General features: G+C 37.5%; 1 protein-coding gene across 10 annotated transcripts in view; it reads left to right on the top strand.

Annotated features, from left to right (window-relative positions):
• The window catches only part of LOC106059290 (inactive tyrosine-protein kinase transmembrane receptor ROR1-like), a 348350-nt gene that overhangs the window by 242833 nt on the left and 77820 nt on the right, over positions 1 to 27697 (top strand). For 9 of the 10 annotated variants that reach the window (XM_013216882.2, XM_013216876.2, XM_013216872.2 and 6 more), the window contains one exon: positions 24515 to 24537. In XM_013216882.2, the coding sequence (XP_013072336.2) occupies positions 24515 to 24537 (23 nt within the window). Of the gene's footprint in view, positions 1 to 11899; positions 12085 to 24514; positions 24538 to 27697 lie in introns of those variants that run through there. The other variant, XM_056029423.1, reaches the window with a different exon arrangement.

Raw genomic sequence — 27697 nt, 5'->3', positions numbered from 1 at the left:
AACAATCTAGGCAGAGAGGAAGAGACGGGAGAAATACATTCATAGTTTTGTCTGTAACTGTTGGCGGGGCAGGTATGTGAAATGACTCAATCAGCCAGACAGACAGACAGACAGAGTGAAAGAGTGAGATAGTCGAAGAGATAGGACAGATGAAACAAGGGTAGAAGAAAGTAAAGGGTCGGGTCCAACTCAAATCAAAGTTATTCCTTATCAGCCGCCATTCGACCGTCAGTTGGCCGAGACGACGGTTGAGAGCTCAAAACTCAGCATCTGACATCAGTTTCTCCATTCTCTCGCCCCTCCCTGGACCACACCATGATCACAAGACCCTGATCATCAGATACAAACTCTTGAACCAAACCAAAGACTCTTTGCTCTCTCTCTCTCTTACTCTCTGTTCTTCGTCTCTCACTGGCTAGCATTCATTCCTCAATTTTCCAATTCTAAATGAGTTTTCCGAACAGTATTTTCAATGAATGGGTGGATGCCGAGGTGGGGTGGGCTGGAGAGGTGCTTTGCAGTTTGTTTAAATTTGAACTCGTTTCTACAAGTACTAGATCTATGAGTCAATAGTTTGGCGATCAACTTTTGCAGAGAACTTATTTTCAAATCTATGTTAGGGGTTTCAAGAATAAGTATGTCGTAGGTGTTATTTACATTTAAAACTATACGTTTGTACCTTTAGTTTAATATAATGTTAATATTTTTGGTTATACAAAAATGCATATAACAATTTTCTAGTACGCATAGATCAAGTTGTATTCGGCCAAGAAAAGGTTTCTTTTATACGTTTTGGAAATGCAGAAATAAAGATTATTGCGTCATAGACTAAACTTCCTTCAGGACGAAATGGCAATGTGGAAGGTTCGAACTCAGGACTATTCTGACGGTAGTCCATAGCGTATGACACTCGACCATAAGGAATGAGTTTGTATTGACATGGTTTCTTCTGAATACCAGTAGACTGTATAAGTAGCATTCTTATCATAGTAAAACTTAATAAGTAACATAATGCGATATTGACTGTTTCTTTTGTGAGCTGTGTAGTGTGTAGTAAATAACTCTCTTTAAATTTGTATGATAAGTTTTTGTAACATATTCATGGTGAGAGATTGGGGATACCTATTTTTTTATATCAACATCTTTTACATTCTGTTCAAATCTTACAGCCCGTGAGAAAATGTTTCTATTTTCCTGCTTTAAATATTCCACTTTGAACGTCCATTGAATCTTGTGTTTGGGAAATAAAAATGACCTTTTTTTTCTGTCTCTTTCTTCTTTTCCTCTAGTTCTCTGTATCTCTCCGGCCTGCATAAGTTCAATGGAAATTGTTTTTGACAACTTAGTACCACTTCAAAAAGAAAGAAAAAAAATGTTCCATTTAAACAAAATCTTTTTTTTTTCCACCACTGCCGCCATCTTTTTCTTGGCTGCCTAACTCTGTACTAGACGTATAGCCCGGCCTCTCTCCGTCACAGACTCTCTAACCCTAGGTTTGTATAAACCCATTCACACTGCTGACTCCTTCAGTGCGGAACATTGTTAGGGGAGTTTTCAGCAGAAGAGGTGCGGGGAGCGGCTTGGGGGAAGGAGGGGGGTATGATGCGTGCGTGGGTTCGTTTCCTAAGATTATCTATTCTCCCTTAGCATCTCTTTGTGTGCGTTATAGTCATCATTATTGCATCAAGTGGAAGTGTTCCCCCACAAACAGGCGAGGGCTGATGAAAAGTTGAAAGATAATGTGTTTGGCTCAAAGAAGAATGTCTATCCACCAGATCCTTGCAGGGATTTGAATAGAGATTATAAGTTATTGTATCGTTGGCCATTTGCTCTTTAATTTTTTTAAAATAGTATTTCTCTCGATATTATCTATCTATCTATCTATCTTTCTATCTATCTATCTATCTATCTATCTATCTATCTATCTATCTATCTATCTATCTATCTATCTATCTATCTATCTATCTGTCTGTCTGTCTGTCTGTTCCATCTAGTCCTTCTGCCTAAATATATTTTAATTGGACCTTCATACGACAAGTCCCAGCGTGCATGTTAGTCAATGCACTAATGTACTGAGATGAGAGATCCAAAATGAAGACATGCAACTATAACATTAGTGGGCTCCCAATACACGCTAGCAATGAAATATATTCGTGTGTTGGGGCGCCACGCAATGGAAAAGGGCGAATTTGATAAAACAATAAGCCGAGAAGGAAGGGGAGAAGATGGGGACACCTGTTCTCAGCCCCCTCACTGTCAGTCTGACATTTCAATGTGACATTAGGTTGGCAGCTATTATCGCCATATTTATACAGTCATCATCGGACACACGTGTGTGTGATTGTGTTGAAGAGAGAGGTCACATTCAACCTGGGTTTCAGCCTGTTCAAGGATGTTGCTAACTCTGCTGTGATTGAGATAACATGGTACTTTATTACGTATTGCTATTGAAAATAAACAGCCCCCCCCCCCCCCGTTTCAAGCCCGTGTCAGTAGCCCTTATTTTCTTTGTCAATGCGCTCTCCTAATGGTTTCTTCAGTATGGAACCAGGATGTGGGGACCCGTATATCGTCATTAAGCATTACTCACTTCTGCTGACTTTACGAAGAGAAAAATTATTATTATTATTTTTTTGTTAGAAACCTCCAGGTCTCAATCTGTAACCATATTCAACGAAGCGCCACATTTTTTCTTCTGTTTCAATGTATTTGTCAAGTGTCTTAATTAACAACGTCAGCTAATTCAGCATCCAACTAAATCAACCTGGAAACTGGACATGTCCATATGTCCGTTCTTGTTTACTTCACTTGTACTCATCCCTTTTGTTGATGCACTTCTGGTAACACCATGTTTCTGTTGTGGTACTTACGAATTTACAGAAGTTGCGATGTTTAGTGTTTAAATAAATGTAACAATAACAAGTATTCAAGACTGTACAAGATAGTTTGGTGTCTTGTTTTGTAGTATGTCCAGTTCACTTTACTGGTAGATAGTCTATGTTCTCTTAACATACACTTGATACTCTCTCTCTCTCTCTCTGTGTCTCTCATTCTCTTTCTCTCTTTGTTTCTCTTGTTCCTCTCCTTTTCTCTTAATTCTCTCTTCCCCCTCCCCTCCTCTCTCTCTCTCTCTCTCTCTGCCTCTCTCCCCTATAGATCTATTGTAATGACATCTGTTTCCCAAGCACTCATTTTCATGCCATGTTCTGACACCTGAATGTCAGCGCTTGTTCTGTCACTCCATCAAGTGACATCGCCAGAGTGATATCAAAAAGTAGTATACAAATGTTGATGTTGTTTTTTCTCCTGTGTACGTTACCAGTAGGAAAACGTCTTTTATTCCTATCGATTTTCTATCGATTTATTCCCTTGGCATTTCCGCTTAATATTTTGTTTGTTTTCTTTCTCAAGAAACTGATTTCTTGACTATAACTCTAGTCCACGCCCATTGACAAAGTAGCGATGCAGGCATGTTTCTTTACAAGTCATCGGACTGGCTGAACAAAAACATTCATTCACAATTATTTAGTTGAACCAAGTGCAATCTACTAAGGGAGAGCAGTCTGCACTTCCAGTTGGCTTTCATTGGGACATTCATTAGCAATTAAGTATAGTGACATGTGTGTGCATCATTTCTTTATGTAACATAGGTCTATGTGTTAGAGATGAACATGTTCGGTCATCAGTATTACAAGATGAAACAATTAACCTGAGAAACATTTGCTACATCCGGTGTAAGGTACATGCATATATTGGATAGTTCTGTACTTTGTATTTCCTAATTAAAGTTGTTCCGTCTATATCACAAAACAGTTTTGAACATTGAGATGGTTACAGTGATCTTTCACTACAACGACCTTGACATTGTTTTTACGGTCCATCTATTTATATTCATTTTCTTGCGTTTGGCTTTTGGTTCCATTATATCGCCACCACATTTGTGCACATTGCTTCTCTTCTTTTTCTCCATGTCCGTTGGTTAAAGCTTATAACAATGTCTTGTAAATGTTAACAAGATCTCCCTGTTCCCATTGCAAAGAATAGATTTCAGTGGATGATTTGATTAAGTAAATACAGACAGTTCTTTTATTTTATTTTTCTTTATCTTTTTCCCGACACCTCAGGATTTTACTTACTTCATCACAGGAATCCTGGGCGTCTCTTTTCTTTTGCCTCTTTTTGAGCACTTTTACATTTTACATTAACACAAAACACAAGAAAAAAAAAAAGGAATAAAATATAAAAGATACATTTCTATAGGTAGAACAACGTTTACTGTCACTCTCATGAAGTGGCTAACTTGCCTATTATAAATTGTATGTGTTATTCTAAACATTTATAATAGGAAATATGGTCAAATTCATGTATACTGCATAACGTATTTGCTACTACATCTATACTCCACATTCCTGTATGAATAAAAAAAAAATAAAAGTCCTCCAATGAATCTATTTAAACAATTTTCCTTGTTTACCCTGAAATAATAGTTTCCCTATTTGTTATTGTTTTATATTCCAATTATAGTTTATAATATTAGAGCTACATACCAGAATCTTTCGCTACATACATCTCCTTTTTATATACCCCCGCAATGAAACGTGATGATGGTCTATTCATTCTCTTATTGGTTTAAATTGTTTTAGTGACTTTCACTGGTCAATGCTATTATGGTCTTCATTCATCACTGGACCCTGGACAGCGCTAGTGCATATAGACACCGTTTGTTTAAGCTAAATGGATGTGATGGTAGTGCTGGGGATGGTATAGTGCTTCAATGAATATCTCCAGCGCCAGACTCGAAAATTGTAGATGGCACTGAGTGCTAATGGGAAAATGGATGTTAGTCTTGGTGGATAGTGTGACCTAATTTGTGACCCATTCAGTGACCGTTTTTTTTTCTTCCTCTGTTCTTTAAAGTAGCATTGGTGTTATCTAGTCACATAGTCAAAAATGCTATGAGGTCCACCTCCGACACCAAATCTCTTGTATTTGTTTATAGTGTAATATCTTTTAGATCAATTGTACTTTACCTATTGTTAGCCAGAGGGTTTCTTGTAAATTTTCCATAAAGTGTTATGAGCCGCACCTTAGCATTAAATCATTTTGTCAAATGAGCCCAACACTCTGCTTCTACATTCCTATTTGAAATATTCTTGTCTGCAACTCTGACAAAAATGTCACGTTTATCCCGAAACCAAATGAAAAGCATAAATCTCTTGATAATAATACGTTTTGTTTACCTTCTGTAAAATATTGATCAATATTTTGATGTGATCAGTCTGATCCATCGAGACTTAAAGCGGGCCTTTTTTTGGTCCCTAGTTTCTTATATGGTCCCTAGTATCAATGTTGTCCCTAATGTCTAAGTGGTCCCTAATGTCTAAATGTTCCGTAATGTCTAGTGGTCCCTAATGTTTATGTGGTCGCTAGTGTTTATGTTCATTTTCAAACACTGTCATGAGCTTAAGAGGAAAAAAAAAAGTATTTTTTTTTAATTTTCATTAGAATTTTTGTCGGTTATTTTTAGATGGGTTCTCTGTCTCTCAATTGTCTCAACTAATTATTGTCCGCAGTTTTCTTTCTGTCATCGAATTGAATTTTAAACACATACACACAAAATTAGATCCAAGATGTTTCTTATATCACTGAAAAATTCCTCATTTTTTTGTGAGATGTCATTAACAATAAAATATTCACTCTTTCTGTGTTTACTACAGTGATATTATAGATATATATTAGTGAAGTACAGGAAAGTTATTTATGGTGATGTTTTCAATTCAAAGTAGAAATTAATTCTCTATTATGTTTTTTCTTTATTTAAACTTCCTAGTTTGGAGAACTTTGTAAATAACGTCTTACATCTGATAGGAAATGGCTGCCTTGGCCAGTGCGCTCTGAGGTAACATCCGAAACATGTTTAAACATTGAATGTAATTTTTTTTTTGTTAGTATTTTAGTTTTGTTTCATTCTCTGATACCGTAGTCTATATCAAAGCTTTTTAAGAAGGCGATTGACTAAAAAATTATCTCCCATATTTCTAGCTGGCTTAGAGCCCCAATACAGCCTTATCAAAATAGATTGGGATATCTCGAGTCAAAAACAAAGTACCAGAAAGTAATGAATATTTGTTTTGGCCCTCCTTGACTCAAGCGGCACGTACTTCTAACTGAATTGAACAATGTCTCGGCACGATCTTCGCATCCAACTAATTGGCTGGACTTGAACGTCGCCTCAGCTTGTTTGACCCATAGATATTTACATCCATAGGTGGCGTAACTGTCGGGACATTGACAGACTTCTTCTCTATTTGTGATCTCATCTTGGATTGATCTTGCAGAGACATTTTCTTAAAATATAAAGATATTTTAACAGAAAGTGTCTTATAATTTAAAGACATTTTGCACAGAAATTCAAAATATAAAAGACATCTTGCACAGAAACTGTCTCAAAATATAAATACATCTTGCACAAAAACTGTCTCAAAATTTAAAGCATTCTTGCACAGAAACTGTATCAAAATATTGTCTCAAACTATAAAAAACATTGAATAGAAACTGTCTCCACGACTGTTTCAGACAGAATCCCAAAATATAATCCTACACACACACACACACACACACACACAATTTCCCTTTTTTGAATGGTTTTTTTTTTTTCGTTTTGGACTTGTCCCATGGAGTCTAAGTACTATTTTGTCTCATTTAGCGCTTGATTTGCTTCTAATGACTGGCGGTCGCAAGCATTGTCTCGCCCCGGGACTGCACTTGTTGACGATTACAAGCTCGGCGCCTGTGAATGCCTTTGTGCAGTTTTTCGTGCTTGGCCTGAGAGAGACTCCAAGCGGAATGTCTTTCAGTCAGAACCCTGGCAGGACAAAATATAGGCCTTCGAAATATTTTTTTTTACCTGTGTGTGTGCGTGTGTTAAGTATTTAAGCAGGTGTGTTTAATCGAAGAAATAAATACGGTCTTTTTCATGTATGTTGGAAAAGGGAGGGGGATGGGTAATGTCGACCAAAAAAAAAAGTGCCTTTTATAATTGTCATAGAATTTTAAGAGTGAAATCTTTCTCGTTGCGCATGTCCAATTCCATAGAGCGCCACAATATAAACTGTAGCGAATGTACGTAGTCAAAACTGGGATTGCGTTAATATTTAAACAAAAGTATATTTAGCAAAATATAAAAAATACTTTTAAAAAGTTATTAAAAAAGAAACAACAGTACATTTATAACCATATCTATCAATACAATACTTCCCCCTTAGTCGAACTAAATGAATGAATTACCAATTATTAATTATTTAATTGATTCATATTTTGTTAGGAGCAATAAACAATTGTCTAATCTTTCAACATGGTTCGAGATTGGGTGTGGGAGAAATAACTTTAACAAATTTGACACAGAGACAGACAGAGTGAGTTGATATGAGCTTTGTACCAGACAGACAGAGTGAGTTGATATAAGCTTTGAACCAGACAGACAGAGTGAGTTGATATGAGCTTTGTACCAGACAGACAGAGTGAGTTGATATAAGCTTTGAACCAGACAGACAGAGTGAGTTGATATAAGCTTTGAACCAGACAGACAGAGTGAGTTGATATAAGCTTTGTACCAGACAGACAGAGTGAGTTGAGATAAGCTTTGTACCAGACAGACAGAGTGAGTTGAGATAAGCTTTGTACCAGACAGACAGAGTGAGTTGAGATAAGCTTTGTACCAGACAGACAGAGTGAGTTGATATGAGCTTTGTACCAGACAGACAGAGTGAGTTGATATAAGCTTTGAACCAGACAGACAGAGTGAGTTGATATAAGCTTTGTACCAGACAGACAGAGTGAGTTGATATAAGCTTTGTACCAGACAGACAGAGTGAGTTGATATAAGCTTTGTAAAAGGAGGGAAGGAATGCAGGAAGAATGTCCGTTCAAGTCTATTCTAATGGAAATGCGTTCAAACCTTAATTTTAGCCTAGATCTATTGTAAGGACACAAAGTAACAAAACACGTCAAGTATCTGGTGTGTAGATTGGAGGTACATCTCTCCACCAACATCTGCAGAAGCAAGACCGCTCTTAGCCTGAGTCAAAACCCGGCACTTCTGTGCGTTCATTCAGAACGCGCCGAGCTTTAGTAGTGAGTGCCAGGCGATGCGTAGAGGATGTGGCTGTGAGCGCACGTGCGCACGTTGTTGCAGCCGCGCAGCATTCGTTCACGAGCTACATCTAGTCGTGAGTAAAATGAATTGAATTGTTTGAATTAGGCTCGTGTTTCTTTCTGAGCTCACTCGAGATGAAAAGTGGGAGGAGAGAGAGAGAGAGAAAGAGAGAGAGAGAGAAAGATAGAGAGAGAGAAAGAAAGAAAGAGAAAGAGAGAGAGAAAGAGAGAAAGAGAGAGAGAGAGAGAGAAAGAAAGAGAGAGTGAAACAGAGAGAATGATAGACGATGGTAATTAATAGAAATATTGCAGTCGTATTACTCCGCTAAAGTAGTCCCATTACTTTATTAAAGATGAAGTACTCTGCCTTAAAAGGTTCTTTTAAGCCCAACTCTGAAAAAAAAAAGGATTAGTACCTGTACTGCCAGAACTGGAATCTAAAAATGTAGTGCTACTCCTGAAAAAGTAGTTCTATTACACTAGAATCTACCAAATTATGTATTTTATTCAACTTTAGGATTCACATCCATATTTTGTGTGAAAGTTGTTGTTTTTTAAAGTATTTTTTGACGCCCACTGGCTATTTCAAAAGTAAAGAACATTCGAGTGTTTGTATTAATTAATAGCAAAGACAATAAGTGAAATATAAGCACTTTTAACATTTCAGACATGACTATAAACTTTCAATAAAGTAAGAGTGATAAAGCTCGACTATGAAGTCGAGCATATTCATATTTCAAAAACTCTTCTTGAAACCAAATTGTTAAAGAGACACTCATGGTGTGACATAATGAACTCTGTAACAACAGACGGCCCACACACAGAAGGAAAGAAAACCTAAGAAAAGAAACACATATTTTATTTGCAATGATGTTGGCTATTGTAGGGTGGGAGAGGGTCTCTGCCTTGGTTGTTGGTGTGTGTGTTCTATAAATATCTGACCAGTAGAGAATGATGAAGTGAAACAGAAAGAAACTGACAGATATCAATTGAGAAGGGGAAAAGATGGCAAGAGGCAGTGAGGGGGAGGGGGGAGATAGAGAGTAGCACCATAGGCAGCCAGTGTCGTTTTATTGTTCAACTATTGCCAGGCTTATCAGACCCGGTCCTGGCACAACCGGGCCATAATTCTAAGGTTGACACGTTATGGTGTGACAGATATTTCTCGTGTTCGGTTAGAACAAGACGGAGACGAGGGCCATTAATTCCATCCTATTTTTTTTTTCTTCTCTCTCTCCCTTGTGCCTGCTCAGACTTCACCCCCCCCCCTCTCTCCCTCCTATACACGCACGTGCACGTTTTATGCACTAACCACGTGATGTTTTGGGGCACCGCGCACAACTATCGCATTACGGGTCCCAGATTGCGCACCCAACATTTACATATTTGTACAAACATTTCTTTTTGCCGTTGCACTTTCCGAAAAAAAAAAAAAAAAAGATTGTAATAGTGTTGTGTCCCTTTACAGCTAAAATTAGAACTGCTCTCAATAGCCTTGATAAAGTGCTATAAGGCCTCTAGTTTCAAATCAGAAGTTAAGACATCGTTAGTGGAAATACGTAAATATACTGCTAATATTTGACCACTTTTTTTTTTCATTCCATTCTCGACAGCTACCAAACATTCAACACAATTTTTTAAATTAAACCTCTCACAATAATTGTATGCATTTAGAGTTGTACAGAAAATAATTATGAGCATTTAAAGTTTTTCAGACAATAATTGTGCGCATTTAAAGTTTTTCAGACAATAATTGTGCGCATTTAAAGTTTTTCCGACAATTATTGTGCTCGTTAAAAGATTATTTGACTATAATTGTGAGGAATTTGAAGGATTTTCTGACTATAATTGTGCGGCATATAAAGATTTATGACACTAATTGTGCGCATGTTAACTTTTTGTATGACTGTTATCTTGCCTATTCTCTCTATGCTTTTGCAAGTTGAAAGACATGTCATTCAAAAGTAATGTAGTTTCATTCAAAAGACGTGTAGTTTCAGTCAAAAGACGTGTACTTTCAGTCAAAAGACGTGTACTTTCAGTCAAACGTTTGTTTTTCTCACATTACTATGCAATATAATTTTAATGCAATATGCGACAACATTATTTTGTTCCAACATTCATTACAATTTAATAAATATCTCTCACTTTGTCGCCATCTCAAGCTCAAATACTGAAGCCAAAATTACGAGACATTCGGCTCATGGCGCTGTGCTATACGGACATTAAAACTCTTGTCCACTGTTCATACAAAAAAGCCGCAGAGTCTCGGTTACATTCAAGTCAAAACGTTTTTGTCGGTATTGTGGCCTGTGACTCCTGGGATGGAAATCCTGCCCCTAAAACAACAAAAAAAAAAAAAAGGTAGGCCACTCGTGTACTAAAATCTTCATGTCCAGTGTCCACCATCTAATGTGGGCCCCGAGGGGGTCAGCTAAACCCTAAATGAATTCAATCGCCACAGGCTAGAGAGTTTTATCTAGATGTAGTCTACGATGAACTGGTCAACGGAATGGGTCAAACCTAGACCTTTAATTACACTGCATGTATTGAACATATGTGTCTCCAACGTTGTTTAGTCTCATTCTTTATCCCCATCTCAGGATTGACCTTTTGATTATGTGACCTCTTACGCCGTAATCACTCCAGAGTTTAAGAGCTCCATAGTTTAAGAACTCCATAGTTTAAGAACTAGCAGCACATGCGTTAAGGTTTAATTTAAACAGCAGACCAATGCATTGTTATGTGCTATCATAGGTGAATCTGAACCCATTCACTGGGGAGGGGGGAGGGAGGGGTCTAATTCTAATGGATGTCCAGCATTCTGCCCATCTCATATTTCCCTGGAATTATGAAGTTATTGTTATCCTCATTAGCACTTGTCCGAAGTTTCAGAATGGCATTACTGTCAGCGCCGGGGATGCTGGAATAATGTATGCAATGATGTCATGATAATCAACTTCTTGGTGGAAATTATGAAAGTGTTAGAGCTGATGGTGTTTGCAATGTTATAATTGATGATTACAATGCTAAAGTTGGCGATTGTTAACTATGTTATAATTGATGTCGATTTCAGTGTTATAATTGATGATTATAATATTGTTATAGGTGATTATGTAACAATGTTAAAAGTCATAGGGAAAAAAACTATGGACTATTTCCAATTTTTTAAATACTTTACTAGTAATTTGGTCATACGATTAAAATCTGCAATCTTTCACGGAAGATTAAGTTTCCAAATTCGATATTAATACGATCATTTGTTTTTTATTTCTAAGAAAATCTTAATTCCGTTGATTTTTAGTTGGCATTATTTTTAGCCTTTTAACTGTGTGTGTGTGTATGTCATACATGTTTCCATTATGATGATTTAGTATGATGATGTAGTATGATGATGTAGTACATTGACAGTGTTGCGGAAAAGTCTTGGACGACAGTTGAGCTGTTCAAATCACCAACGTGTCAAATTTCGGTTTGACACATACACACAAATACACACACTGACTGATGCAGAAGTCATAGCAAAAGTACATCGGGTTACGATTAAGAACGTGCCCATGACTACGACAGACTTAATTTGTCTGATGACGTAGATCAAGGAGTCTCGAAGAACAGCGATCCTTCAACAATTTGCATAATGAATTCGTTTCATTCCCTAAACCTATATTATTAGTTTGAGAAAATGCAAAAATAAAAGCCCTATACTCTGGGTTTTACCGATGCCCCCTATGTTTCATACAGTGAAATTAAAGTTTTTGCACATAAGGGTTTCAGCCTAGTAGTGTCTAGTCTGTTTAGTAATCTACATTGGACTAAGTAATCTACATTGGACTAAGTAATCTACATTGGACTAAGTAATCTACATTGGACTAAGTAATCTACATTGGACTAAGTAATCTACATTGGACTAAGTAATCTACATTGGACTAAGTAATCTACATTGGACTAAGTAAGCTAAAGGACATTTTGACTGCACTTTCTCACTAAAAAATTACGAAAATTTCTCAACACACAAAAGTATACACATCCACTTACACATGTCACATTCAACACAGTGTACACACTTCCTCACAGACAAACCAAACGCATCTAAGCACACAGGTATCCACACATTTAAATACACTTGCAGTCAGACAATAAAGAAATAAATATTATGATTTTGTTCATCTCTATTTCTTTGTTAGGAGTTAGGAAAAAACATTATTAATGATGAAGTCAATATTAATTTAAATTTGACTTTTTTTTTTCTAACGAAAACTTGTATTGACTAACTGCAGTTCATGATTCACGTTATAATGACTCAATAGAACACTTTCCGTATGTACTTACATCATTGTATTTGAGAAGGTTTCTTATAATGTAAATATTCGTATTTTATTCTGTGGTGTAGAAACAATACATCTGTCTGAAATGCTGTCTTAAAGAACGCTTTTAAAACTGTCTCTTTCTTAATAACGTCATAAACCGTGGCAAGCGCGAGAAGTGGCACTAAACTGGTTGAATTTGATTAAAGTATTTGAATTTCAATGTATCTTTTGTGTTTTATTCATTACGGATTCTTTTACTTTTATATGAGAAAAAAAATACGCGAGGCCTAATCATTGAAACTTGATACTTATACATCTGGAGTGTTTACGATTTCTTTTTTGAGGAATGCTATTCGTCAAGAACCAAACGAAGACTTGATAAGCCTGCAGCTATGTACGTATTAGCTGATAATTAGTCGAATACAGAAGGGAGTCTGTGTGTGAATGTATCGATACGTGACCTGACTTGATGACATCCAAGGAAATAGTCGTGAGCAGGGTTGCTATGACACGACACTGTCTCGGATGTCGCTGGTACAAGGTTGTGAGATGTACCTGCTTCATGTCTTCACCTTCGTGGCAATGTCTGAAAAATTTATATTCTTTCAGCGGCCCCCGGAAGGGGAAAAGACGCTATAAGTTTTGTGTGGCATGTCTGTTCGTCGGTCCGTCCATCCGTCCCGTTTAGCTCTCAGAAACTAGAAGAGAAAGTTAAAATCGGACATCATGATATTTTAGATCATTCAAAGCTCTGATGCAAGGACTACTTTTTCTTTTCCGAAAGTGAAATCATCTAATTTAAAAAATTATCTATGCAAGCAGATTTTTCATAAAACTACACCACTTTTACAACTATTCACTATTAATAGTAACAAACATGGGAGGCTCTTTAGTAGGGGAGAGGACCATTTACCATATTTTTGGATTTATGCAAACGGTTTTAGATTTTTTGTCAAAAAAAATTTTTTTTACACTTATATTGCTAAATTAAGTAAGTTCTGTCATACTACTACATTTACACAAAATAAATGTTAGCTATTTTTTAAAGAGAAAAAAACTATTTAGTATGCATGTAAGTTGGACAGAATTTAATACAATTCATAAGTAGTTTTTCATATTATCGCGTGTAATTGCACTGCTAGCAGCATACAGTAAAACACAGCCAAAGGGGGAGTTGTTTTTTTTTAATGACATTTTTTTTCTTGAGGATTTGAATAAGAGATTGACCCTTTACAAAACAATTAGTTCAATTAGATATTCATTATAAGACATCAGTTAGGCCAGGTTCACATTTAACTTCACATTCACTTTCACCTATCCTTTGGTCTGCTGGACCGCTGGGGCACCATTCAACATCTGTCAACCCTTTTTCTCCATTTTTCTCTGTTATTTGTCTTTGATAGAATTTCATTCCGATGTCCTTTCTGAAAATATTGAAACCTGCCTTTTTTACCTGCCTGGGTGGACCACTTGGGGGGCCGATTTTCAGTTTCTGTTTCCATACAAACTGTCTCTGTAACCTTGTTGTTTTTTTTTATGTACTGATGTTAGGTCATCCTTGACTGTATAAGTCATAGCCACATGTGTCTTGCACTCTTAATTTTTTTTAAGCCACAGGTTCTTAGCCACATGTGGAATACGCGTGGTTTTAACCATTTTATGAGACGGTACACTCTTAATGCACATTATTATTCTCATCATAGATATATTTTAGAATGTGTACATTTGAAAATAAAATGTGTTTGTAACCATCAGACTTAAGTTCCATAGAGTTTATATTGGAAGGCTTAAAATATTTGTACTACATAATACATTTAAACATTTTTAGTATTTTCAATAAGGTTTTGATATTTGAACGTGTTAACATCGGTACTTCCCCGTGTTGTATGGATTAAGAACGTCATGGGAAAACTAAAAACAAGGAACAAAATATTTTACGAGTAACATGAGAGGACGTTACAAAAGAGAAACAAGTGTTACTTAATTAAAATATATCTTTAAAACTATTTGTCAGTTTGAGAATCCTTGCCCTAGTAGTTAATTTCGCCAGCACTAATTAGGCCGAGTCTCAACGTGTCGGCCAGTATCATGTCATGCTGATAAACCCAGACTCTCAATTACAAGCCTTATCAATTGAAACCATGAATTACATTGCGTCTCTAGTACCATCAAAGATGTCTCTTCAAATATACGAAATATGCTTAGTAACGGTTATAATTGATCAGATAATAATTCATCTAAACATGTTCATTGATACAATAGAGAACCTCAGTTTGAATTTCCAAGTCACGCGCGTGCGAAATGGCCCAAAGAAGATTCGTTTCACTTTGAATGTGGCTAAAAAGTAAAGCATCTGATTAGGGAAAGTGTGTGACATTTGGGATGTCATGTGACCTCATTGTTGTCATTAACGAAATCTTGTGAAGACTTAAATGCTAATAAAAAATTCACAAATCATATTATGTAGATTTCGAGATAAAGAATTGAAAAAGTCTGCCCTAATACGAACAATTGAAGCGGCACATATTTTAAGCGTTTAACTTTTCACAGATATTTGGTTTTGTTTTTTTCTTCAACTAACTGGCCGAATGATATATTATTATATCATACATTATTGGAAACGTTTCGTCTCCAGTCTGTTACGGGCTCTAACTAACTTCAAACTAGCATCAGATACAATAATTGACAAATAATTGTTTTTCAGTCTTCTACTTGTATGTTTTCAAAATGAAGACATTAATTTATCGAACAGTAGTGATGGATGGCAAAACATTCTTAATGTTGCCAACACCAATCTGTGTATACAAAGCTTATATCCACTCTGTCTGTCTGTCTGTCTGCCTGGTAAAAAGGTTGTACACGTTATTTCTCCCACACACCATGTCACGGATCAAGTTCACATATTGCACAATTATTTCTAGTACCTGACAAAACAAGAATCATTTAAAAAAAATATTAACCAATTACTTAATTTAACTATCAGTAGTTAATTATTGTGTTTGGTATCGAACAAGTGAAATTGACAGATGTGATTGAATTAGTTCCCTTGAGGAGGCGTGAAACAGATGACGAATTCAAGTGGTACAACTTTTTATTTCTATCTTTTGTTTTTCTTTCAAAAAGCGATCACGGTACAACCACCCTTCTGTCCCCCCCCCCCACCACTGGTCCAGTTTATTTCTTCTTTTTGTTATGTTCTTCTTGTTTACTGTGTTCGCCCCAATGTTGAGTTGACTGCTTCCAATACGTACATCTTAGTAGGTCATTTGAAAAAAGTTGATTCCTAAAACCCAGACCAGTTGCTCTCATAGACATTGCAACAAATTGTGATATGATCTCAATGAACCAGCATGTCTTCGTGTTGTCAAAACTGGGAAATTGTTTGGTTATTACATGCCTAAATGTCACCCCGTGTCTCGTGTTCCACATGACATTTGCCATGCCGACATTCGGCTCTAGAAACTCAACAGAAAAAGAAACCCGTTAACCTGGTTCCCCCCTCCCTCTTCCATCAACAACACCCCTGTTGTCTCCCCACCCCTGTTGTCCCCCCACCCCTCCACCCCCATCGTGTCAACGTTTTTTTTTCCATTTTTTCTGTGGCTAGAAAATTATGAATATTTTTTGTTTCTATCCTTCTCTTTCTCTATTGTATGTTTCGTGTTACACTGTGCAGCGTTCAACAAGAAAATGAAGAAAGTTCATGAGTTAATTTACTCTATAATTAGTTAAGAGCTAATCAGGTATTTGTTAATTGTCCAGTGTATGACACCAGTGATGGAGAGCAGGCCAGGGCACATGCATGTAGACACACACACTGACGCTTGCATACACGGACACACACACACAATTTGGGGGGTGGGTGACATGAAAAAAACAAAGTGGAAAGGGCTGACAAGAGAAGGGAAAGTTCGACTCAGATTGCTACACAAATAACAGCAATCCTATGGAGTTATTAAGTCATAATTTTATTTAACCAGATCAGTGATGCCCGTAAAGTAGAGCTAATCGGGCCCTCGTAAATACATCTGACCCTCATGCTGAAAGTGTTGGGCCTCACTAGACTACATCCAATATTGATTCTTTCAATACCCCTTAAATCTGATGCTTAAACTTCGATTCGCTGTCCATTGGTCGACTATGTCAAAGGTAATTACAGGGTTAATCAGGCACCGCAAAAGACATGCTTTTTTTGTTTTTGTTGCCAGATCTAGGATAACATATTGGTGGACATAAAATACTAGGACAAAGTTGATAATGAAATAAAGAAGATAACTAAATTTGAAAATTGTTTCATAACAATTGCTAATTTTGCCCCTCTCGTTTAGTGGTCTTTCTCAAGAGACACCCAGGTATACGCCTCTGAACATTATTGTCTGTTTCGGCCAACACTGACAAAACGTCAACGCAGATTTTCACTTTCCAGTGCAGCGTTACCCAAAAATAAATTCTTTCAGAGGCCGAGAGTCAGGATGTTGACGTGTTAACTAGGGCGATGAGCTGGTGGGCCAAACGTATTTAGTGCCTGGGTTTTAGCGTAACGTGCAGGCTCAAAACTGTTCATTACGTTGATCATGTCATCATCAAGAGGCCGCGTCATTATTTGTTCTTGTTTTGTTCCTAGGCGGATGTCAGCGTCTTTTCTCTAAATTTGTCATTTCGATCGTTGGTCGGACCTCTTTTTTTACCTCTAATGCGGTCCTTTGCTGTAGACCCCTATTTCCCCTGCACACAATCTGACATGTCATAGCTGTAAATTACGCTATCCCGCCCTCGAGGTGGCAGTTATGTGAGGCGTCAAGTACCCCCTATACAAATATGGTCCACCGCTGGTCAGCGCGGTTTATTTCAATCTTGACTTGGTGCAACGGGAAGCAGATGGTTGGCTAACTGTCCGCTGACTCGATTGGCTATTTATTTTTTCCTTTGCTTTATTTCATTAGGATTACTATTTCCTATTTGAATTAATACAGAACCAAGTTTTGGTGTTTTATGACACTGGTTTGCAAACCCGCAATTGTTGTTGTTTTTCTTTTCGAATCACCTGTGAAACAAAAGAGTATAGCTGCCAGTAGATCTAAAAGAACAGATTCTCATGTGACCACAGTTTTCAGCTTTATTATTGAAAACAAAATTATAGAAGTAAAATTGCTATTTCAGTTGGAATGTTTTGAAATGCGATTCATTCTTGTTTTAGTGGCGTGTTTTTTTTCCTTTGTGTGTGTTTTAGAATACAAATATGATGTCACCATGACCTACTAAGAACTAAGGAGATTGCACATCATGAGGCTAGTTTGAGTCATGTCATATATTTCTCCCACACATGTTGTTAGCTCGTGATCTAGATTAGTTTTAATTCCTGTTAATCTTTTTATGTAGTCGACTTTGTTTTTTTACTCGCATTTAAAAAAAAACTCGATATTTTAAAAGTCATTTTCAGTAATATTATTTCCTTATACACATTAAAGACATTTGCTGTCAGCGAATTAGTTACAACATTTTTTTTTCACCAAAACATTTTTATGTGAAACGTTTATTAGAATGGACAGCCAATTCGTTTCAAATCAACACCTTTTTCTCTGTGTTTGGTCTCTCCTTAAAGTCATCATGAGTTGAGGTCTTGAACACACAAAAAATCGTTAAGCCGAAGATAACAAACTATTTTTGTTTTTTGTTGTTTTTTTTTATCTTGTGTTATTTCCTGAACTGAAATCCTGCCACCCCCAGGGCTATATCTGGGACCTTTTCTTCAATTAATGAGGTCTCCTTGGCTCACATTTGCCGTCTCATTTTGAAAGCAAACTTTGTGAAACAGAGACAGTGTGTTAGGGTTAGACAGGGAGGCAGGGCAAGAATAAAGGCGGAAGACGAACGTAGAAAAAAGAGGGAATGTAAGGTAGGCAGGGGAAGAGAGAGAGAGATTGAAATCTGGACATGGATAGACTGATGGAAATAAAGATGGACATAAAAAAGAGAGATGGAAGGAAATCAGAGAAAAAAAGAGATATCGAAGACAGACAGAGAATAAGAGAGTTGAAATGAAATCAGAGAAAAAGAGATATGGAACGAGAGTCAGAAAGAGAATAAGAAAGAGATGGAGAGAAATAAGACATCGAAAAAGAGAAAAAGAGATATCGTATGAAAGACAGTCAGAGAAAAAGAGAAATGGAAGGATATATTGACATGGAAAAAGAGAGATGGAGAGAAATCAGACATAGAAAAAGAGAGAAAAGATAAAATAGATTCAAATGTACAAAGAATCTTTTTTCTTTTTTATAAAGTAAATAAATAAATGCCGAGGTTTCGTTTAATTAATACGGAACAATTATTTATGGAGTGTAGACTGTACAAAGTTTGCGTCCAGTAAATAAAAAAAGTGAATTCTTTCATGTAAAACCATTGTTCTGGCAGAGTTAACGAAACAAATAGTTCTACTGTTCTTACACTTATTAAATCTACTGGAATAGATGACAGGGGAAGAGGCAGGAGGGGATTATGATGTATGATGGTTTTCGTTAATGGTACTGTAGTTGGTGTTCTGGACAATGTCATCTTTGATGTGGTGGTGCCGAAAGAATTCTGGAATACGTTTTGTAGTATTTGTTGAGTGACTTTTGTCTCTGACTGTAAACTAAAATAAAAGAAATACAAATACAGGCGCCGGCTCTGTTTGGGGATTAAGCTGTGCAGTACTTATGAAAGAATACTTAAGTTTGAACTAAAGAACATAGCAATTAGTGGCAGTGGCGTAGCAAGGTACTCGTGGGCCCTTGGTTCAAGAATAAGATGGTGTGGCCCCATCCCGTATGCTGCGTATGACAAAAATCGAGTCCTCATATATGTATCATTACATTTTTATACACACACTACACACACACGCACCTTTCAATGACATCTGTGGGCCTCTAGTAGTCATGTGCCTGGGTGCAATGAACTCTTTCTCTCCATGGTTGCTACGCCACTGATTAGTGGAACTAAAGATCTCACAAACTTATACATCTTGTGCCTCTCGAACCTAGACCACGTAGGCCTCACAAACCTACACATCCTGAGCCTTACGAGCTTAGACCACGTAGGCTTCACAAACCTACACATCCTGAGCCTTACGAGCTTAGACCACGTAGGCCTCACAAACCTACACATCCTGAGCCTTGCGAGCTTAGACCACGTAGGCCTCACAAACCTACACATCCTGAGCCTTACGAGCTTAGACCACGTAGGCTTCACAAACCTACACATCCTGAGCCTTACGAGCTTAGACCACGTAGGCCTCACAAACCTACACATCCTGAGCCTTACGAGCTTAGACCACGTAGGTCTCACAAACCTACACATCCTGAGCCTTACGAGCTTAGACCACGTAGGCTTCACAAACCTACACATCCTGAGCCTTACAAGCCTAGACCACGTAGGCTTCACAAACCTACACATCCTGAGCCTTACAAGCCTAGACCACGTAGGCTTCACAAACCTACACATCCTGAGCCTTACGAGCTTAGACCACGTAGGCTTCACAAACCTACAAATCCTGAGCCTTACGAGCTTAGACCACGTAGGCTTCACAAACCTACACATCCTGAGCCTTACGAGCCTAGACCACATAGGCTTCACAAACCTACACATTGTAGACCTTAAACTCCATCCCATTATATGTCTCACGCACCTCAGCGGCTGAAGCCTCAAACGTTCTTCCAGTCACCGTTAACTCTTTATCAAAGCTGAAGCCTCACGCTTTATTTCAGTGGCCTCTAACGCTTTATCAAAGCCGAAGCCTCACGCTTTATTTCAGTGGCCTCTAACTTTTTATCAAAGCTGAAGCCTCACGTTTTATTTCAGTGACCTCAAACTCTTTATCAAAGCTGAAGCCTCACGCTTTTTTTCAGTGACCTCAAACTCTTTATCAATGCTGAAGCCTCACGCGTTCTTCCAGCCTAGCTAATGCTTTATCATAGCTCAAGCCTCACGCTCCGCCACAGGTCCATCTGTTGGGCACGATTGGACTGGCTTAAGTCAATTACTGTCCGGAAACACATAAATAAAACAGCCAATGCTGTGTACAGATCAATTAATGGCAGTGCCAGCTCCGGAAATTCCAGAAATCTTGACGCGATTTGTTTTTATTTTTGTTTTTAGTCACGTGACACTGCTGGTTCGTCTTATCGGCCAGACTTTCGGTCAAGATAAAGCTGCACACACACACACACACATAGTCCTACACACTTACACCATCATTTTTCACACTGTCAACAGGCGAAATAGGTCAGCTCTTGGCATATCCAACGCCTGTCTTGGTCAGTGCGTGTCCGGCAAATATTGGCACATTCCAAAATGGCCATGACTCGAAGAGAGCCAGTGTCCAGTATCACTTTAAAGTGTGGGGCTCTTTTTTTTTTGAACTAACGGGGTGGCGGGAAGGTGTTACGACTGATAACCAAAGTCCACATCAGACCCGCACTCCCCCAAGCACCATGCCTGTCAGCGTCATGTTATCGGGATAAGATCAGTCAACATGAAATTGTTGAATTAATTTATCAGTCAGCTTGAGAGAGAACGGTCAGTAGAACCACTCACTTCTATTTGTTGTATTAAACAGAATCCAAACACTGACCAGTGTTGTATTTAAAGTCAACAAACCATGTTCCATAAACTATAATCCCATTGCTTTTTCCTGAGGGCCTGTAGAGACGAGCTATATTTTAGAACAAACAGCAGAGTTGGGCCCTGGGGTCATATGATAAAAATGTTTTTTGTAAGGTGAGCCTCAAGTGATTGTGTATGTACTAATGACGTTCGGTGGTCCTGTAATATGAAAACCTGGTGCCTGTTTTGGTGGTCACGTGGTTTTAGGTCCTAATAGAAATCAACGTAAACTCTCTTCATGGTGTGTTTTAAATTGAACTGTCAATAAAAATGTTGCGCCAGACATTAGGAGACAGAGCATAACTTCCTGTCTGATTTTTTTCAAAGTATTTATTTGGATTAGATCGTCTTTAAAAATTCTTCGCTTTCAGAACGAGATTTGAAAATAAATAAATAAATAAAACAAGAAATAACCAAAACGTAGACAAAATATTCGCTGACACTTCCAGGCAGACAAATCGTTCAGTTCAGAGATTAAATTAATCCATTCGTTTTATCCTGCAAAATTATGGCTGCACTTTACATATTGAAAATCTTGTTTCCTTTTTTATGACTAAATCAAGGTTGTTGTTTTTTTGTGTTTTTTTTTGTGTTTTTTTTTTTTTTGCATAGATTATTCTCTTTTATGGCCGATTCTGCTATTTCATCAGTCCATATAGTAACGTCAAAAGATTTTTGTCCATTACAAATGTAAAACTTGAAATTCTGTCTAGCTCAGACTCTTCGTTGATTTCCCGCGCTCTGGGCCAGGATTACACGCGGTTTTAAAACCCCTCTACTGATGGCACCCTCTGTCTCTAATTAAGATATTTGTTTTTATGTTTCCTTCGCTATTTATAACTTAAACCACTCCGCCCCCTATCTTTTAGATTTGATTTTCGTCTTTTTTTAAACACATATTTAGGCAATATAGGAAATAAAACAACTTCCCGTACGAGAAATGCATAAAGTCAAGTAAGAAATAATTTAAACAAAAAATGAATCAAGAGTTCAACAAGGATACACGCTACTCTGTGTCCATTACATAATAATGTCGCTACAATTTGTCCATTGACTTAACAATATCGCCACTTTAATCGATTGATTTCCAAAGCCGTCAACATTTTGTCCATTGACATAGTATCTCTCTTCAATTTGTCCATTGACATAGTATCTCGCTTCAATTTGTCCATTGACATAGTATCTCGCTTCAATTTGTCTTTCGTAAGTTTTATAGAATTCTGGCTTTTGTTAACAATCTACCGGGATATTTGTTAGTTTGAATTAAGCAAGCAGAAACTTTTTAACTCAATGCAACATATCAGTCACTGTTGTAGGCATAACTATTTAAAATCAGCGTTGATGGATGGCGCTCAGTAAACTCAAACAACTGTAATCTACTTTCGATTCATTTTGTTTTATACTGTGGGGCATGGTTGCATTCCCTTAGTCTCTTCTCTCTATGTCTCTCCCTTCCTCTCTCTCTCTCTCTCTCTCAGTCACACATATATTCACACACACACACACACACACATTGTTTCATCAAATCAATCTCTCCTTTTAAGAAATCTGGTCACGTGACCTTGTCTTTTCTGAGCCACATAGTTTGCCGCATCACGAGTGAGGTACAGAAGTAGCCGGGCAGAGACTTCATCCACTAATTGTTCATCTCGATTATAATCTCTGCTACTTGAGCTGTTGTCTGACTGCACAATGGTCATACCTCTGGAGAGTAAGGGCCAGTGATGAGAGATCAGGCTTCCACTTTCACTAGAGCAAATAGCCCGGAAGAGAAAAGAGACAGAAGTGAGGAATTTTCATGAAGGTCACGGCCACGTTGTGGTATTTGGAGCGGGGGGGGGGAGTGGTGCTGCAATCGAACTATTTACGTCGAAATCATCGATTGAGGAGTCCAAATCCGTTCAAATTTTGTTTTTTGTCTTATTATGTTTTGTAGTCAATTTTCAATAAAACGCTATAGCATTGTGTCAGCCGTTATTTCATGTCTATCTGAAAGAAGGGAAAGAAGAGAAAATTGAAGGAGAGAATTTTATCCTTATTTCCTGTGAGCGAGGGTCTGATTTGTTGACTTTATTTTGAATGTTAAACATTAGGTTTTTAAAAAAAACAACGTAGGCGTGATTATGTGAACGAGTGGAAATGTGGCTTTAAATGTTTTTGTAATAGTTCGTAAAAAAAAAAAAAAAAAATCTACTTTCCCTGATCCTAGCTCTCCCCCCCCCCAACACTCACTCCTTTTCTAACTTATTAAGATATAAAATAATGACACTTCCGTTCCAATAAAAAATAAGTTCTGTATTTTAATTTACTTACTAGTCTCAGCTATCCAGAGGTTAAACCTCGTGATTTTCTTTTAGTTTCGCATCTATATAAATAAATTAAACCTGAGAACATTTTTCAAATAGCATTCCTGAGATTATGCTATGAAATATGTAACTCTGACGAACCCACAAACGTTTTTGTCAAACTTGACCCTATCAGAGAAATTCCAAGCGCTTGTTGTGATATTTCATGCGCTTTCTGGATACTAAAGGAACTGTATCTATTTAGTAATTGTATTTCTATCACGGCTTAATGTGCAATCAGCTAGACCCGAATGTCCACAGGGCGTGCCGAGACCGCGGATTATCTCCAAGGCTCTTGCAAAATGAGCAGTTTATGGGAGCAAGTGTTCTAATTAGGTCATTATCAGGTGTTTATAGCGATGCACGAAACACCTGAATCACGCAAACACGCACACACATACGGGTGGAAACAGGCCGGCAACATAAACGTCCTCATGAATACAGAATGAATTGTTTTGATGAGGTTATCGGACGAGATAGTGCGCCCACATCCTTTCTTATACATAATAAAGTTCCTCCTTCGAAATTGAAGAGAAAGCTGTTTCTCATTTCCTATGTTCTCAAAGATGGCTGAGAAGTTCAAGCGTCTATTTGAAAAGTCGACTTCCCTCAAGGAATGCTGAGGTTATGTCTGTTGTAGTAGCCGCAAACGTCTGGTAACATTTGTGAACACGTTTTTGTTTTTCACAAAATCGCAATGTCGGATTAAGTTGAAACTTTACACATTTATTCAATATGCCTAAAAAATAAACATAAATCAACAAAAAAATTAATTAATTAATTGATTGGTGGAAATACATTATTTTGTTTGACATCGAAAAATGGAAATAAATCCTACAGTATTTTGATATATGGTTTTAAATGTGGAGTTATTCCCCTTAGAGAAGCTTTGTTTTTTCAAAAAAGTTTTTTTTTTGTGCTTGTTTTTCTTTGTATTTCTCTGTGTATCTGGGAAAGGGCAACACATGTGTTCCTTTTGGATGTTCAAGAAAAAGTTAATAATGAAAGTTAATTTATATGTCAATTATATTTCATGTCAATGTTAACAGTTTTGTTTTTCTTTCGCAGGAAAAATAATGGAGTCTATACCGGTAAGTTTTTGTTTTTGTCTGTCTAATTGTTCTCAAACAACTCATTTACTTTGTAATCACGTGTTCTGGTTAGTTCACTGATCAATGTAGAAGACATAACATTGAAGAAAATACTTGTTCATATATCTCTAGTGTGTTCGCTCTTCTTAAGCTGGTTTTGACAGTAGGTAGACGACTTCAGACCGGGAGGAGTTTAGATTTTTTTTTTTTTTTTTGCGCTTACCGCCTCAGAACACACGCCCCCTTTTCCTTTTTCCCGAGACGCAGGTTAAAGATAAAATGATGATTTTATTGGTCAATCGTATCGAAGACGACGGCTAGCACTTGACTTTTATTTACTGGGTTTTTATCCTGGGTTTTTAACAGAGAGGTGATGACCCGTCAATCAGTAATTTAAACCCAGTACAATGCTGCTGACTAAAATACTTCTTTCCTAGACTTCAATGTCGACATTGTAGAGAATAGAAAAAAAAAGTCTTTCTCGTAACATAGAGAAGTCTGTTGTAAGGGGGCATTTCGGGACTACCACGTGGTGTATGTAATCCAACCATTTCGCTTACTGGCGGTTAGGCGTAGAGGTACTCACAACTGGCAACCCTCCCCCCTTCAAATCCTCTTTTTTCCTTCATGTTTACTCCCGTGCCTCGGCTCGTGATGCCGACGCGACATTTTCCTACTAGTGGCAACATCAAAAGAAACGTTGGCATCTCCTCTTCTTAAGCGTCTTGTTTATTTGTATTTATACGGAAAGATTTCCTTTACGCATGCGCAAGGTTATGTACGCGTATCTTTAAATGTAAGATAGGGGCGTTAACCAGTGGGAGAGTTAGTCATTTATGAGATCTAATAGAGATCTATGGGGATGTTTTCTCATTTAAAAAATAATAATTTAGAATGAAACTTTAAAACTAAAATTTACTCATTTTTTCCTATTTGTTTATTTTAGAAATTTATTTAATCTCCATTTCGTAAAAATATTTATAAGGAAACAACCAGTAACCAGTATTTAAAAAAAATGTTTCGTCAGTAGATTAATAACATTAATAATATAATCTTCATGATGAGAACTATAACGCATATCTACCATTACGTTTAAGTCACAGTGTTCACTCCGGACCTTGACATTGCCTTAATACAGGTCAACTATAACGGACGATTGACAGATACACTCCCTCCGTCCTTGATAAAATCGTGTTTGCTTTATCGACTGCCCAGTGTATAGATAATAATGTCAACCGTATCATAATAATGTACCCAACTCACTACCTCGGTAAGTGCCGACTACTACTGTACAGATATGTCTTTCATCTCAGAGAACATACTGACTGCGCTTTGTTCTGGAAGCTACTGTTACCTGAATGTGGTCAAACAAAACAACAATTCTAAGCCACTTGAAATCGGAAAAAAAAAAACTCCAATTAAAAAAGTTCAAGAAATACTTGGACTCTTTTGATATTCCGACGCTGCGCCGCGCTGAGGTTCTTACAAAAGCATCCTTATTAAGTGTTCTTCTCGGCCACCAGCTCGAGGTCCTGTCTGAGAACTCCATCTCTACCCCTGCCCTGAATAGTTTTTTTTATTTCCCCTCATGTTTCAGAATCTTTTTTATTTTCACACAAACTCTGTAGAGTAGTTATTCATTACACAGTCCCACACACCCACACAAACATCCCCCCCCCCACAGCGTTGATTCAGATATACCCCCCCCTCCTTCTAGTCCTTCTCAATTTAGTCTTTGGTTTGTTGTTAATTTGACGGCGGCGGCTGATGTCGTGGCGATGGTGGGGGCCAACACTGAACCGCTTCACTTCCGTAAGTAATATTAGTTTCTTCAAACACAGGACAGAGAGACAGAGACAGAGAGAGGCCTCTTGAGGTCGTCTGTGGGTACGTTCTAACTAGATCTTCACTCATTCTCTCACTCCCCTCCTCCCTTCTCTCTTTTCGATCTCTTCCCCACAATCCTCTATCACTCCACGAATTATAGTTTATGTATGATCTATTTGTTCAGTGTAAATAATATAAGAGGGTGTCATTTCATTCAAGTGAAGTCACACCTTTTTTATGACGAACAGAACACACATTGGCTTATATGTGAAATAATTACTAACATCCCATACCAAACACACATGCATGTCGCACCCACTATTTGGTCAAATGTAAAAGGAGAAAGGTGTTTGTGTGTCATACATCCATACTTCGATCACTTCTCAAATAGATTTTTTTTTTATTGTAAGTCTCTTTCATTTCTTAATCATCTTCTAAATTCCTATAAGCATTGGCTCCACGTACAAATATTTTAGAACCTTTCTTTCCTATTGTACATCAATGTTTGCAATTCAAAAATGCTAATTGTTTTGTTTAAATTCCTAACTGAAGTCGTGTAACTAATTCAGCAGACAGTATCACTCTGCGCCTCGTTCTCTTTCTGAATTACATAAAGTGTGTGTGTGTGTGGGGGGGGGGGGGTAGGATGATGTTCTCTTCCCATTCGATCAATGACATACTCTCTACCTCCTGACAAATCCAGGTCTGGGAGACCTTCGAACTTCAAGTGTATACCTTACCATACTGTCGTTTCGTTTTCCCCTCTCACAACCCTTGGTGGTCCACACACCTCTGTGGGCTGACCTTCCCTACTCTCCTCTTTACGTAACCAGCTGGGTTTTTCTCGATATTTCCTTAGACCTAGATCTACTTACTTCACGTGGAAACATTGCCACAAGCGGGAAATGTGAATCCAATAAAACAGAAGCTATCAACCTTTTGTAGGTCTGTCATTTTTATTCAATCTCTGTTATTTTATTATTATTATGTACATTACTGTACATTGTAAGTGAGCTTCAGACTAAAACCAAAGCATGTACATATATATTAGATGTACCTTTACGGAACCATTAAGAAACTGTCTTGCTGAGAGCTAGTCAACTATCGTGACAGCTTGGGAATGAAGAATGCATCATCTTCTTAATGTGTGATTTTTGTTTTGTTACCGTAGTACAAGAATGGGAAGCAATCGTGTATTTCAATCTCTCTGTTTAAATACTTCCTTTAAGAATAATACAAATATGAACCCATTTAATCGATTAATTTTAGAAACTGACACTAATTCGCTAATTCTTTTTCTAAACTAGCCTTTACGTCGCGGTTTCTTTGAGTT

The sequence above is a fragment of the Biomphalaria glabrata genome, chromosome 5 (assembly GCF_947242115.1).
Source record: "Biomphalaria glabrata chromosome 5, xgBioGlab47.1, whole genome shotgun sequence".
In the NCBI taxonomy this organism is placed as follows: Eukaryota; Metazoa; Mollusca; class Gastropoda; family Planorbidae; genus Biomphalaria; species Biomphalaria glabrata.
Note: the sequence above shows the minus strand (reverse complement) of the source record. Positions and strands in the feature narration are given on the sequence as shown.